The sequence below is a fragment of the Musa acuminata genome, chromosome BXJ2-7, assembly GCF_036884655.1.
Source record: "Musa acuminata AAA Group cultivar baxijiao chromosome BXJ2-7, Cavendish_Baxijiao_AAA, whole genome shotgun sequence".
Lineage (NCBI taxonomy): Eukaryota > Viridiplantae > Streptophyta > Magnoliopsida > Zingiberales > Musaceae > Musa > Musa acuminata.
The window spans coordinates 34662674-34675112 of NC_088344.1; the positions used below are offsets into that span (position 1 = coordinate 34662674).

General features: G+C 47.8%; 3 protein-coding genes across 8 annotated transcripts; 1 reads left to right on the plus strand and 2 right to left on the minus strand.

The window, feature by feature from the left end:
• Positions 1–1240: 1240 nt before the first annotated feature.
• LOC103992576 (uncharacterized) lies at positions 1241–2542 on the minus strand. The gene has a single exon (XM_009412336.3). The coding sequence runs from the start codon at positions 2452–2454 to the stop codon at positions 1513–1515; it is 942 nt and encodes a 313-aa protein (XP_009410611.2). The 5' UTR covers positions 2455–2542; the 3' UTR covers positions 1241–1512.
• Positions 2543–4214: 1672 nt separating this feature from the next.
• LOC135617781 (uncharacterized) lies at positions 4215–6769 on the plus strand. 3 transcript variants are annotated; one of them, XM_065118394.1, is made up of 10 exons: positions 4278–4453; positions 4561–4726; positions 4798–4954; positions 5041–5127; positions 5219–5346; positions 5439–5535; positions 5624–5701; positions 5773–5992; positions 6068–6288; positions 6364–6769. In XM_065118394.1, the coding sequence occupies exons 2-10, from the start codon at positions 4596–4598 to the stop codon at positions 6559–6561; spliced, it is 1317 nt and encodes a 438-aa protein (XP_064974466.1). In that variant the 5' UTR covers positions 4278–4453; positions 4561–4595; the 3' UTR covers positions 6562–6769. The 3 variants fall into 3 exon arrangements, with proteins under 3 accessions (XP_064974467.1, XP_064974466.1, XP_064974465.1); XM_065118395.1 differs by having other exon boundaries at positions 4215–4726; positions 6387–6769; XM_065118393.1 differs by having other exon boundaries at positions 4278–4726.
• Positions 6770–9152: 2383 nt separating this feature from the next.
• LOC135617780 (transcription factor bHLH77-like) lies at positions 9153–12152 on the minus strand. 4 transcript variants are annotated; one of them, XM_065118391.1, is made up of 8 exons: positions 10732–12152; positions 10418–10660; positions 10264–10329; positions 10128–10196; positions 9985–10059; positions 9709–9843; positions 9521–9615; positions 9153–9434 (listed from the first exon to the last, which is right to left on the minus strand). In XM_065118391.1, exons 1-7 carry the CDS (start codon positions 11368–11370, stop codon positions 9553–9555), a joined length of 1290 nt encoding a protein of 429 aa, XP_064974463.1. In that variant the 5' UTR covers positions 11371–12152; the 3' UTR covers positions 9153–9434; positions 9521–9552. The 4 variants fall into 4 exon arrangements, with proteins under 4 accessions (XP_064974463.1, XP_064974461.1, XP_064974460.1 ...); XM_065118389.1 differs by having other exon boundaries at positions 9525–9615; positions 9709–9897; positions 10732–12145; XM_065118388.1 differs by having other exon boundaries at positions 9709–9897; positions 10732–12142.
• Positions 12153–12439: the final 287 nt, after the last annotated feature.

Consider the following 12439-nt stretch of genomic DNA (forward strand, 5'->3'; position numbering starts at 1 on the left):
AGTCGAAGAATTCACTTTCGATCTCAACTTATGTGTAAGAATTAGGAGCTTGACGTAGAAAGACAAAGCGCTATAAAATGCACCCAACTTGATCTACCTTGGACTGACTCCAATCTGGCCTTAACTCATGCTAACTAAGAAGTCACGTTTGACGACTTTACGCATATATCTGGATCAAACCGTGTTAACTCCTCGGTTATAATATGAAGTTACACAATAATATTAATGTTTTAACATTAGCTGCGACTCAAACGAGGAGTTCCGATGGCATATTGCAACTGAACGTTAAATCAAATAAATCTCTATCTAAATCGAAATGTTCTTTCCCGCACAGAGAAAGGGATGAAGGCGTGCAGTCAGTGCAAGCTCGGGCAATTGCGTAGTAGGTAGAACGTTGAAGAGTGCACTCAAGGATGCAAGCTAATTCCAAGCTGACAGTCCTCACCAACCAGCAGTAATCCAAGCGTCGCTTTTGTGTGCCAGATTGGGAGTCCTTTTCCCCTTCTTGTATTGGCCCCAAGGCAGTCCAAAGGGCACAAGAGAAGCCACAGGACGGGCGAAGACGAGAGCTGTGTTGGCCATATCTGCGGCGAGAAGTCACAAAGGCGTCCTTGTGGGTGCCTCCCCGACTCTAAAATAAATACGCTGTGGAGTCAATCACAGAGAGATCGTTTCGTGAGGGTCACATTTTCTATTCCTACGTTCGAACATGTTTTACGGTCCTCTGGAATATGCTCGCAGCCTCCCCTTCTTCCTACTCCTCGCATGGTTGATATCTGGAAGCGTGGCTTGACCGGAGATGATCACTGTGGACGACATCTGTGCATGCTTCCACCGAAAGCATGGAGTCTTTTATTAATGCTACAGAATCATTTTCTTCTAATTTTAATCGTGATAATGTTCGACCTCGTTCTGTCAATTGATATACCTTTCGAAGATCGAGCGACCGACAGAGCGACACCCTTCCACTGGATTTGCTCAGATGCAACACGTGATGCACTTACGCCGGACGGACGGATAAGAATACGCATGGGACCCTGAGACACGTCCACCGGAAGATGCCTGACAGAGACGTTGCTGGGGTGGTGGCAGATTACTAGCCGTCAGATCAGGAATCGACGGGCGTGATGTTGGGTTGCTGGTGCCCGTGGTTCTATCTTCTGCGTGGTTTGTCCCTGTCAACTTTTCTTTTCTATCATCTCCTCTTTTTTTTTCTTTTTCTTTTTTTTGGGTTTAAAGGTCACATAAAAAAGAGTTGATATTGGAGGAAATCTCAACTCTACTGGACCTTATCGTTATCCACACAAACGCCTTACTCGCGGGACCCACTTTCTAAGTGGCCAACCACGATATGACTTTGGCCCACGTCACTCGTGCCACGTCATCCACATGGTCGATCGCCGCGTATCAAATCCAGATCTCTTACATTACACGCGCCAAAAAAAGAAAAATAATAATAATAATAATAAAAGAAGAAACTCGTCACTATTATCCGCCGCCGCAGCCTTCGTCTCAACGGGTTCGCGCGGCAGGAGTCGCCGGGCGAGCCGTCGCCGCGAACCTCACCGCCCTGCACTTGATGTCGCCTTCTGGGACGGTAGCGGCGGCAGCGGCGGCGGCGACGAGGGAGGCCGGCAACGGGTTGGTGGTTCGCCGGTATGGTCCTAGCCACTTGGCGAGCATGTAGCGGCTCTTGCGCCACGGCGGCACGTGCAGACCCTGTGCCCGCAGCGACCTCCTCGCCGCGTCCGCCACTGCCCGCACCACCTGCCGCACCGCCTCCTCTCCCGCCACCGCCACCCGCGGCACCGCCGCCACCACGCCCTTGTATGCTTCTGTCGCCCTCGCCACCTCGAACTCCGCGGCGAAGCCCAAGTCCACGATGTACCTCCTCCCCTGCCCGTGTCCATTTCCTCGCGCCGCTACCACGTCGATGTACTCGTGGTTCCCGGCGGCAAGCCCCCCGGATGCTTCCCACCTCGCCTTGCAGATCCCGGCATTGTAGCCCGCCGCCCTCAGTTGCGCCATCACCGTCCGCCTGAAGACTGAGGCGCCGCAGCTCGAGCTCAGCCAGGCGAGACCCTCAGTCGCCCTGGATACGTCAGCGGCTAGCCGTACCCGAAACGAGTCCAACTCGGCCACAGCGCGCATCAGCTCACAGACGGTCTCTGCGGCGACCCGATCCCGGTCCTCGTCGGCGTCGACGCCCTCGACGCTATCGTCACGGTCGGATCCTCCACTGCCCCCGTCGTCGGCAGCGGCGGAGGGCGTGTCGTAGTTACCACCGGTCTCGAGGAAGTCGTGGACGAGGCCGGAGAGGCAGGTTGCGCCGCCGTGATCGCTGCCGCTGCTGGCGCAGCTAGCGGCGCGGCCGGGGTCGTCGCCGCGGAGGCGCGCCCTCGCCTCGTCGTCGAGTGGGCCGGTGACCCGCTTCGCCCGGATTTGTACCGCCATCTCTCGATTCTTCACGCCAAAATGCAGTGGGAAGAGAGAGGATTAGCACTCCACGGGAGGGGTCACAGACGCGGAGGGAGGAGGACGAAGGAGATAGGTGGGCCTTTTATAGGAAGGGGAGACGGGATTCGGAGTTGGTAGGGGCCACGCGGGACCCTCATCTTCTTCTCAATCAAAGGCAGGTTGGAAAGTCGGGTAAACGAACATCGCGTGCAAGAAGAATTGCGCTCCCCCTGGTTCTAATCCGGCGTGTTCTGGACTCCAAACCGATCGCTTCGACGCAGACTGCCGGTGGGAATATTCTTCGGAGATGCTGTCACTTTTCTAGTCTCCATTGCCTTTTCCATCTGTTCTGATCTCCAGACAATAACATAAAAATCGAATTACTATACATTTTACATAGAAAAACACTTAAATCTATGTATTGGCGCACCTCGCAATGCTTTTAATTTTGTTACTAATAACAGGGACATAAATTGGGGATGCCACGTGGCGACATAAGCTTGGCACACGGTGCTTCATGCACGTGACGGCTAGCGACGGACACGCGCGCGTTTGGCAAGTTCGGGCGCCGGGATGCGTCGTACACGTGTAAGCGCGAGGGGGCGGGTGGCTCTTGGCGGAGCAGCAGGGGCAAGCTGGTGAGACAAAGGACGGGCGCTTTGAGTAATCCCAACCCATTGTACTCCATCATGAGGAGAGAGAGAGAGAGAGAGAGAGAGAGAGAGAGAGAGAGCTGGGCATGTCATGTGATTTGCACCCTCCAACCTTCCCTTTGTTTTCGCCTGATCATCTCTGCTTAGTCTTCCTATGATCCGAATATTAGATGAGAATATTATCGACTTGGTCATGAACAGAAGATACGACCATGGGGACGCCACTTGGAAATCTCGAGTTCCAGCTAAAGGGATTGGTTAGATAAGCTTCGTTATCATGGGAAGAATTGAAATGTTTGACCTTTGACTCCGTGAAGATTATCTTCACACATCATCCCATATCTTCCTTCATGAGATTCGCATGTGGCTTGACGAGCTTCAAGCTCGAAATGGTGGCCCTGTCGAAGCACATCCGTCTTATCCTTATTACTTTAATCGGTCCCAACCAACCAAATAAATAAATATAATCACTTGATTATATTTGGTTTAATAATTATAAATCAATTTTTCTTTAGGGTGGAGATGATGGTGTTATTTCGTGGCATGATATGATTGGAATCAAATGGTTGTGTAACTTTCTCTAATTTTGAGTTGTCACTATCAACCGGCCAATACTATTTCACGTAAAGACTAAAAACAAGAATAAAAGAGTTCTCAAAGTCCAGCCAAACTCTAGAATGCTCTCTAATCACGCCAGTAATCCCTAATTACTTATCGCCTTTTAACCTCTTATTAATCCTTAAATTCCAAAAATCAACATCAAGTGGACTCAGATCGTGCTAATATTATATATAAATAAAATTAAATTTATCTCACTGACGTTGATCGGGAAACCACCACTCGAAGAGACGGGAATGTGTTACCTGAATCCATCGTCTCATGAGAGTGTTCCGAGTTCTCGCTGAAGTGATGTCTCCAGTGACGGACATCGCGAATCTGTACGACGAGCTAAGTGCAGCCGAACGCGTGGAATGGAACGAGTGGGAGGTCTTATTCTGATGCCAAATTTGATTGGGACGAGTTTGGCATCATCTCTTCTTGTGTGGTTTTATGGATCAAAACTTATCACAAATTACAATCCTGACACTCCCGTGACTGCCGGGCATCTTTTGCTGCTTTTTCTGTACTCGTTGGACCAAAGTTGGAGACTTAGATTATGATTCAAGCACTTAATCGAATCTAGATCTCATCATATAAAAATGGCCTACGAGGCTCTTGCTTTACCACCAACCTATGATTTAAAGTTCCAAGGTTGCATCACAGTCTACTGACCGTCTTCTTCTATTGCTCACAGCTCAGAGTGTGTCAGCTGAAGCACGAGAAGAGATCTTGAGCAGAATGCGGTCTGCTACTTGATCACCTCCAATTCAGCTGCCGTTGATGGATGATTGAGACCTCCGGCCAGGTTTCATGTCACATTCAGCATTTTGATCGGCGTATTGTGACGCAGATGACAGGTGTGGGAGCTGCGCGAGGTGCGTCTGGATGATCTCCAAGGGTTTCTCGTGGATGGTGGTCTCCAGTATCGCAGTGGTCTCGCTCCTCCTCCTTGCATACGGCATCTCGACACCGTCCTCCGGCGTCAACATCGACGACGACCGATTTAACTCTTACAGGTGACCTTCCTTTTCGTCTCATCACGACTCCGTCATGAATGTTTGACCTGCTAGTGCGATGGACGGTACAGAAAGCAAGTTCCTTCTCCGAGAGCGATGGAGAGCTCCAATGACAGCATGCAAGGAGGCGACAGGATCGGCGGCAGATGGGAACTATTGAAGGAGGAGTTCACCTTCACCATGAATTCTGCTCCTTTCAACAATTGTCATGCTTCTACCATCGTCGAGGCAATCCCTTTCCGCCTGCACCTTTCCTTTCTATGCTTCACGGGAAGAGTTTCTTTGAAGATCATTTCAGCGTTTTATGTGTGTAGATCGAGAAAGATCATTTCTTGGTAGGCTACTTTGGAGGTTCGATTGAGGGTGCCCCTGACGTCAAGATCTGGTTGCAGAGATACAAGGTAAGATGCAGCTGACCTATCGTCTTCGTCCTCATTGCGCAAGTCTCCTTTTAAGATCATCATTTACAGTCAGTGCACATACGGTGTGTAGGATGGCCATTGGAGTCCTCCATCTGTAGTCGATGAAGAACCCGACATTCCCATGTGGAATCCTGTTCTGTTCAAGCTTCCATCCGACGAGCTGCTTCTCTTCTATAGAATTGGACCAGATGTGCAGAAGTAAAAGTCCCCAACCCATACCTTTCTTGAAATGAAAGCTAGATGAGTGAATGCAAGTTGGTGCCAAATTACAATTTGCTTGCACAACGCAGTTGGAGCGGTTTCGTGAAGCGATCACTCGATGGTGGCATTACTTGGCAGGAAAGGGAGCAACTTCCCCCTGGAATCCTTGGACCCATCAAGAACAAGGCATGTGTCACCTCGAAACCTTGTCACCTCTTTCTTTCCGGAAATCAGCGAGGACAGTAATGCTTGATGCATGCAATCTGTGCTGCAGCCCATCTTGTTAGATGGTGGTCGCCTGGTCTGTGGATCCTCGGTCGAGAGCTGGAACTCCTGGGGAGCATGGATCGAGGTAGGCAGCTGGAAATGTCGTGCTCATACATCATATCTAGAGCTTGATCAGTCACTCGATGGTTACTGAAGGTTACCGAAGATTCCGGCCGTTCATGGAACAAGTACGGGCCTATATTCGTCGAAGACGAATCGGTCAGCGTGATTCAACCTTTCCCATACCCGACCAAGAACAGAAACTTGCGTGTGCTGATGCGGTCGGCTTTAGGGAGGATCTATCTTGCAGAGTCCTTCGACGGTGGTCGAAGCTGGAGCTCCGCGAAGCCAACTCAACTCCCCAATCCAAATTCAGGTCCGTAAGATTCATACTTGTGAACCGAAGTAGATTCTTGAGGTCACGGCTGATGATTTAAGGTGATCATCATAGGCATCGATGGAGTAAAGATGAACGACGGCCGGCTGCTGGTGGTCTACAACACGGATTCAAGAGGAATACTTAAGGTGGCATCTTCTGCGGATGATGGTGATTCTTGGGAAGAAGTGATGACACTGGAGGAGGGCTCGATGGAATTCTCGTACCCGGCGGTGATCCAAGCCATGGATGAGCTCATTCATGTCACCTACACCTACAACAGGACTCAGATCAAGGTAATGCTTCCCTCTTGCTTAACCTGCTGGTTTAGCTTCGAGGACATGGTCTCGACCTGTGGCTGAGGAATGTAGCTTTCTTACTTACTGTGTTGCAGCATGTTGTTATCCGACCCGAAGTGTTCTGAGATCATGAATCGGGGATCCGTCAAATCGATAACGTTCAGTGGTATTTCGATTCTGATAATGTCGAGAGAACAGAAGCACTGCAAGAATTCAATTCTTGGGAGTTGTGTTTTACAAAGCAAGTCCCATCGTGTTTCGAATGAATAGAGTCCGAGTTTCCGCCTGTACCCAAGTGTTCTATATCATAGTTTCTTGGGACCTTTAACATGAAATGCTTTCTACTCTGAACCATGCAGTGTAAACAAACATCAAGAATGCACCATTGGCAGTACACAAAGAACATTCGAGTTGAAGAAAATAATCACTGTTTTTATTGTTCACCATCTGTAATATGATTCAGTTTATCCGTGTTTTATTTCTGCCAGTATGTCTCAATACATAGTTTGATTGATAAAGCTTTCTTGATACCACAGTTTTGGAGATCATGGGGTGTTAGTCTCAATCTTGAGTGTCGATGACGACTTTCCTAGATTATGTCCTTTGATCATCTTACAACTCTGATTAATCTGCACCTCTTGTAGCCAGCCACCTTCCCTAGGTAGGATTTGAGCTGAAAACAAACCATGATTTAGCATATGTTTTTCATGAGACCGGTCGATTCTGTATGTTCTTAGAACGACGATCTCGGTTAATGAAAACAAAAATAACTAGATTAGTCTGCCCAACCTTAGTTTTGGTGCAAAGACATAAGAAAACACAATTAACTTCACTGGCAGCAAGGTAAGCAAACCTTTTTATTCAAAGAAAACAGGGGAAAAAAAGAAGAAGAAGAAAAGATGTTTGATCAGTCTCTTGCAGACTCAATTTATTTTGTCCATACTGGATTCTCATAGTTGATAAGTGTATTCTTCTCTCCCTGTATGTGATATTTTCTCCCCTACAGGCATGATTATTTTATTTAGTGTCATCACTGATCTCTCTTTCTCTCTCTCTCTCTTATTTTCCTCTCTTCTTTCTTGAATGTTTAATTAGTTATGCCTATCAACCTTCTTATGTAGCTAAGACACCATTGTTCACTTCAGTTGATAGCATGCACTCCACAGGATGAACCAATTCATTCATGACCAGCCTTATGGAGCCATTCAAAAGATGGAGTCCACTTCTCAGATTGAGCAGCAAACAAGTCCTAAAATGAATGCTAGTAAGGATAAGTGTAAAGAATGCCACCAAACCCAACCAAGATGCCATAAGCCAGTTGTCTGACAAATCTGAGTGTTCAGGTTCTTGGATCAGACGCATGAAAAGGGAAGAAGGCTGCAGGAGAGAAGGTAAATAGTTCGCCTGTAGGATCCACTTGCAGATAAGAGTGGCCGACCCATGATGCCAACATGGTCCTTCCTGCTGCTCTGTATGAGAAAAGGGGAGACAAGCCTTCAAGTGGATAAGAGGCAGTGTCCTGTGTCTGCTGCTGAACTAGAAAATGCTAATGATGTGCAAAGCCCACCCATCACTCATTTCACAGTGTCCCAACAGAAGAGGACTCATATCATGGCAATCATGGACCATGAATTCTGATGGAAGAAGTTAAGGCACTGTCTGATATCAGTTCTTTAGGATTTCTATTGAATGTGAGTGATGGCCAATCTTGATCTTGCCGGATTCTGTTGCAGTGAAGTTAAAACTAATGATTTCTTGTTGAAGCCTCTGTTCTTCCTTTTGAACTTGACTAATACGTAAAGCAGCATGGAAGAAAAAAAAGGAGAATGTTGATGCCAAGTGATGAAAAGCATGACAACATGGTGGATCGATTCCTTTCTCCTAGCAGTTCATCTTTTCTTTGGACCATCTGATTCAGCATCCTCAAGCACTCTGAATTCTTGATGTCTGTCCAGTAAAAAGTGTGGTCCCAATTATGTTTCAAGATTTGACATGGAGAGAGAGAGAGAGAGTGTGTGTGTTTTCGTTCTGACTGAACCTATCCAGTTGAGGACGTGAGCTTTTTTTCCTCGACATAATTGATCTTGTGCTACTGATGAACTTGCACTTCCAAATAGGAGGAAAAGAACAGGATAGAAATTGGGAAAAGGTGCAAGACATGGCTGGCCAGAATCAAGGGGCAGCATAGAGGAATGACATGACACCTTCCATGTCTGCTCTTCTTTAGATGCCTTCAGACAACGAAAGCTTCCTTATGAGTGCATCTAAAGAAACCTGGAATTGTTCCTGTCAGAACCTGACTGGATTTGTCACAGCAGCCTATCCTCAGAACAGATGCTCTTACACTGAGGGGCACACAGAGCTGGGGATATACTCTTCTTTTCCACCCGCATCTGGACACACATTGTGTTCCTCCACATCAGTTTTGCCTGTAAAGTTAGAAGGAATGTGGTTCCCCAAGACCAAAAGGACCTAATGGGCATTGGATTGTGTCAGCCTCTGCTTTCCTGACCTGGTAAAAGGATTGAGATTGCTGTGACACAAGTGAAGGACAGTTTGATTTGGTGCCCAAGAGAGTTGTTGATAGGAAGGCAAGTAATTTTGCATTTGATGATGGCCTGCTTGAGAAGATGTGCTGATTTAGCCTCACAGGTAGTGTCAAAAATTCTCATCCATTTGTATCTGCAAATTGCAGGGAATAATATGGCACACATTTATGCCCCATCATCAATCGATCTATCTAAGACATATGGGTCCTCTCTCAGCAATCATGCAGCAAAACAATTCACCAACAGCTCTTCATTTTACCACACTCTTCATGCGTAAGAAGAAATGTTATGGAAATTGGCAGAACAGCACCATGATGTCAAATCTGTTGTTGTGCTCATTATCTTACAATCACGACAAAGTTCGAAGCATCTTCAGGAACACTAAAAGTAAAAAAAAAGATCATACAATCGGCAACCGACCAGCCTCCAAAGAATCCTCGGCCTAAAATGAATTGGAATACAAATGGCAATCTTCTTAGATCTGGACATTGTTAGCTCAAAGCTTCTCGCATGATCCTCCCTCGGTGTCCCTATATGTACAAATCAACTCGAATGATTCACGGCTAACGCTTCCCTGAGCTGTCGACCGGGGACCTGTATCAAATAGTAATGAATCAGTGTTTTCCAAGATCACCCATGGAAGTTGACAGTAACAGAGTAGCCTTGTGCTGTAACCTTACCAACCAAAGCTCTGAGAGAAGATGGCAGTCTCCTAGTTTTGTCCTATGTCCATGTGAGTTATGTTTTGGAGGTCATCCTCCCAGAATGTCCCCAGCTGAAAGTTCAGCAGCCACCTCATGTCAGAACAGTACACCAAGGAAACTTCACCACACACCCATGTCACTCAACATTCTGTGCAAATGTTCACCTGGGACGATGCACTCTCGAATCCATCAAGGAAAGGCTGGTGTGTGCTGAGACCTTGATGGAACGTGGAATCCAGCAGGTTCACTGCGCTTTGGGTCTCCATGCCATCAGGCAAGACACAGTGGAGAGAGGCTCCCTGTTGAGAATGGTCAACACATGGTGGTGGTGCGTAAACACAAGTCTGATGCATCTGAATGTTACATGCTTTTTTAGATCTCAAAGGGTAGTAAATTGACCAGCAAAGAACAGATTAGAGAAGAAAAATTCTCCATCTTACATCTTTAGGAAGGAGATTTGCCAAACTGTCGATGTCCAAGTGTGGATTCACTGTGGCCAGCTTCATGGAAAGAAACTGCAAGAGCAACAAGTCTCAGATGCAACTCAGATACGAACTGATACCTTTGTCCGTGATGATCGTACCTCAACTTGGCGCTGCAATGACTGCACATAGTTGATGATCTCATCGAGCATGACCGCCTTTCCGGTTACCTGCACATCTCAAACTCAGATCAAAGTCCTCGGAAACTGAACCTTCCAAGCTCATTGCCGATGATACCTTGTTGCATCCTGGGACCAGATCTTGCAGTAGCTTCATCCTCTGGCTTATCTTCTCTCTTCTCACCTGGCAGATGACAGAAAGAAAGCATTGACGAACGAAAGCTGGTGCTTTTGACATTTCGGTATCGGAGTGGCAGCCATTTATTTCATACCCTCTCGGCAAGGCTGTGGCTATCTGTCGCTTGGCCCCTTCTTGCCCTGACATGGATGAAATCCTTGGGTGGCTCTGGGGACTTGGCAGCAGCATTCCTGCCCTGTTTCTGGCCACCATTGCCATTGCTGCTGCTTCCATCATTCTGCTCCACCTTTGGTTTGAGTGCATCATCTTCATTTCCGTTCTTCTCGTTGGAACGACATCTCTTCGCATCTTCCTCTGCCACCTGCAACATTACAGTCTAAATCTTTGTTTGCAGGTTTACCATTCAGAAAAGAGCTAATTTGGCTCGATCGGAGGGTGTTTGCTTACCTTAGGAGGATCCATGGCGGAATTCGCTAGACCAACCTCCTTGGCTTTGCCCTTCGGAGGAGCTTTCCGTTTCTTTTCGCTGCTCCAAGCAGGAACTCCTAAGCTTACTTCTCGGCTGGCCGGATCAGATACAGAGGATTCCTCTCTCGCGTTCATCGATTCGCCATTGTTCACGTCCAACTGCAATCTATTCTGTGCCGGGATCTCCCTTCCAATCGGGAGTCTACTCGTCTGCAGAGATTGGCTGCTTGCCGTTCTCGACAGCTTTTCGGTATCCAGAAACCCAAATTGAGTAGCGAGATGGCCATAATTCCGGCTGCCAAAGCTGGAGAACCTCCCTAGGTCAGCCGAGAACTGATCCAAATGTGTCAGGAGCATCGGGGTTCCCGACGGTGGCAGTCCTCCCATGGCCTGCTGGGGCTGGAGGAAATGGCCCGCCATGGACAGATTAGGTCTCGGAGGGGAATTGAGACGAACACCAACGTGATGGGAGTGCGGCAATCTTCCCACGAGCTTGTGAACGGCCATGCCATCAACGGAGCTCAGCGACGCCTCAAAATGGCCGGTCGACTCCATCGTCTGCTCCCAGTTCAGGTCGAGGAGGCACGACGGCAGTTGATCCGGCGGTCCGCGATACATCTCCGGCGAGGTTTGCTTCTCCTTGAAAAAAAGCTCTCCTTTTTCTAGATCAGAGCACCAAAAAGCAAGAAAGACCACAGAATTCACCGGGGTTTTGGAGACTTCGACGAGAATTCACCGCCAGAAGCAATGCTAGTAGCGAAAAAACTCAGCTTTGACAAGGCTGAGCGCTCGAAAGCAAGAAACAGCACCGAACTCACAGCAAGAAGTGGAACAGTAGCAAAAGGAGGGAGCTTTCGGGAGCACCGAGAAAAGAGAAGAACAAGGAAGGAGAAAGGCAGAGGGAGCGAAGGGAAAGGGAAGGAGGGGACAGTAAAGTTGGGTAAAGAAGAGGAAAAGAGATGATTTTAAATAGCTGAGGAGAGGTGGAGGACAGAAGGGAAAGGAGGAGCTGCAGAGCTGACCTTTAATGTGAGGTCACGTATGACAGAGCTATTTGGGGAGGAAAGTAAGGAAGGAAGGGGGCGGTGTCACCATGGATGCCAAGCCATGGACGTCAAATGCAACCACTGTCTTCGCTGTGGCCCTGGAAATCCTTGTGGGCATCAGCTCAGATTCTGTGCCATTAAAGAGGAAGGATGTGAAGGGGCTGTGAAGAAGCAGAAAAGGTGGGAAGGGGAAGGTTTTGAAGGGAAAAAAGTCAGATTCTTTTGCTTCATTGTTTATGCGATATCATCCTCCTTCATATTATTAGCATTGCAGGGTTGGGTGGACCTCAGCATCATCAACTAACTCATTGTTGAGACAGACATCTAAAAAAATCTCCTTTTGGTTCTCAGCACATTTCTCTCTCCCCAATGTGGATACAGATACCACATTGAGGCTCTGAATTATATCAACCTTGTTTCCTTCCCAAGTAAATTCGATGTCTTCCATGGCAGACAGCAAGTCATCCGTTAGACAGGATGTGACTTCACAGAGCTCGGTGATGTTAGAACGGGAAACACAGTTGCTTCACTCATACTCCTCTTCCCCATGGTAGACTGCAGGGGCAGAAAAGGAGGAGGACTTGTTTAGTGGGATGTGAGGACTACAGGACTTTGAGATGGTGAAGCTGCTGTCACCTAGC

What these genes read in the sequence shown, in the direction of transcription:
- LOC103992576 (XM_009412336.3), bottom strand. Translation starts at nt 2,454, where the DNA reads ATGGCGGTACAAATCCGGGCGAAGCGGGTCACCGGCCCACTCGACGAC.
- LOC135617781 (XM_065118393.1), top strand. Translation starts at nt 4,596, where the DNA reads ATGATCTCCAAGGGTTTCTCGTGGATGGTGGTCTCCAGTATCGCAGTG. An exon ending in ATTGGACCAGATGTGCAGAA is followed by an intron (nt 5,347 to 5,438) that starts GTAAAAGTCCCC and finishes TGCACAACGCAG; the next exon opens with TTGGAGCGGTTTCGTGAAGC. An exon ending in TTGGACCCATCAAGAACAAG is followed by an intron (nt 5,536 to 5,623) that starts GCATGTGTCACC and finishes TCTGTGCTGCAG; the next exon opens with CCCATCTTGTTAGATGGTGG.
- LOC135617780 (XM_065118389.1), bottom strand. Translation starts at nt 11,370, where the DNA reads ATGTATCGCGGACCGCCGGATCAACTGCCGTCGTGCCTCCTCGACCTG. An exon ending in GCCACAGCCTTGCCGAGAGG is followed by an intron (nt 10,330 to 10,417) that starts GTATGAAATAAA and finishes GTCATCTGCCAG; the next exon opens with GTGAGAAGAGAGAAGATAAG. An exon ending in TCGAGAGTGCATCGTCCCAG is followed by an intron (nt 9,616 to 9,708) that starts GTGAACATTTGC and finishes CTGAACTTTCAG; the next exon opens with CTGGGGACATTCTGGGAGGA.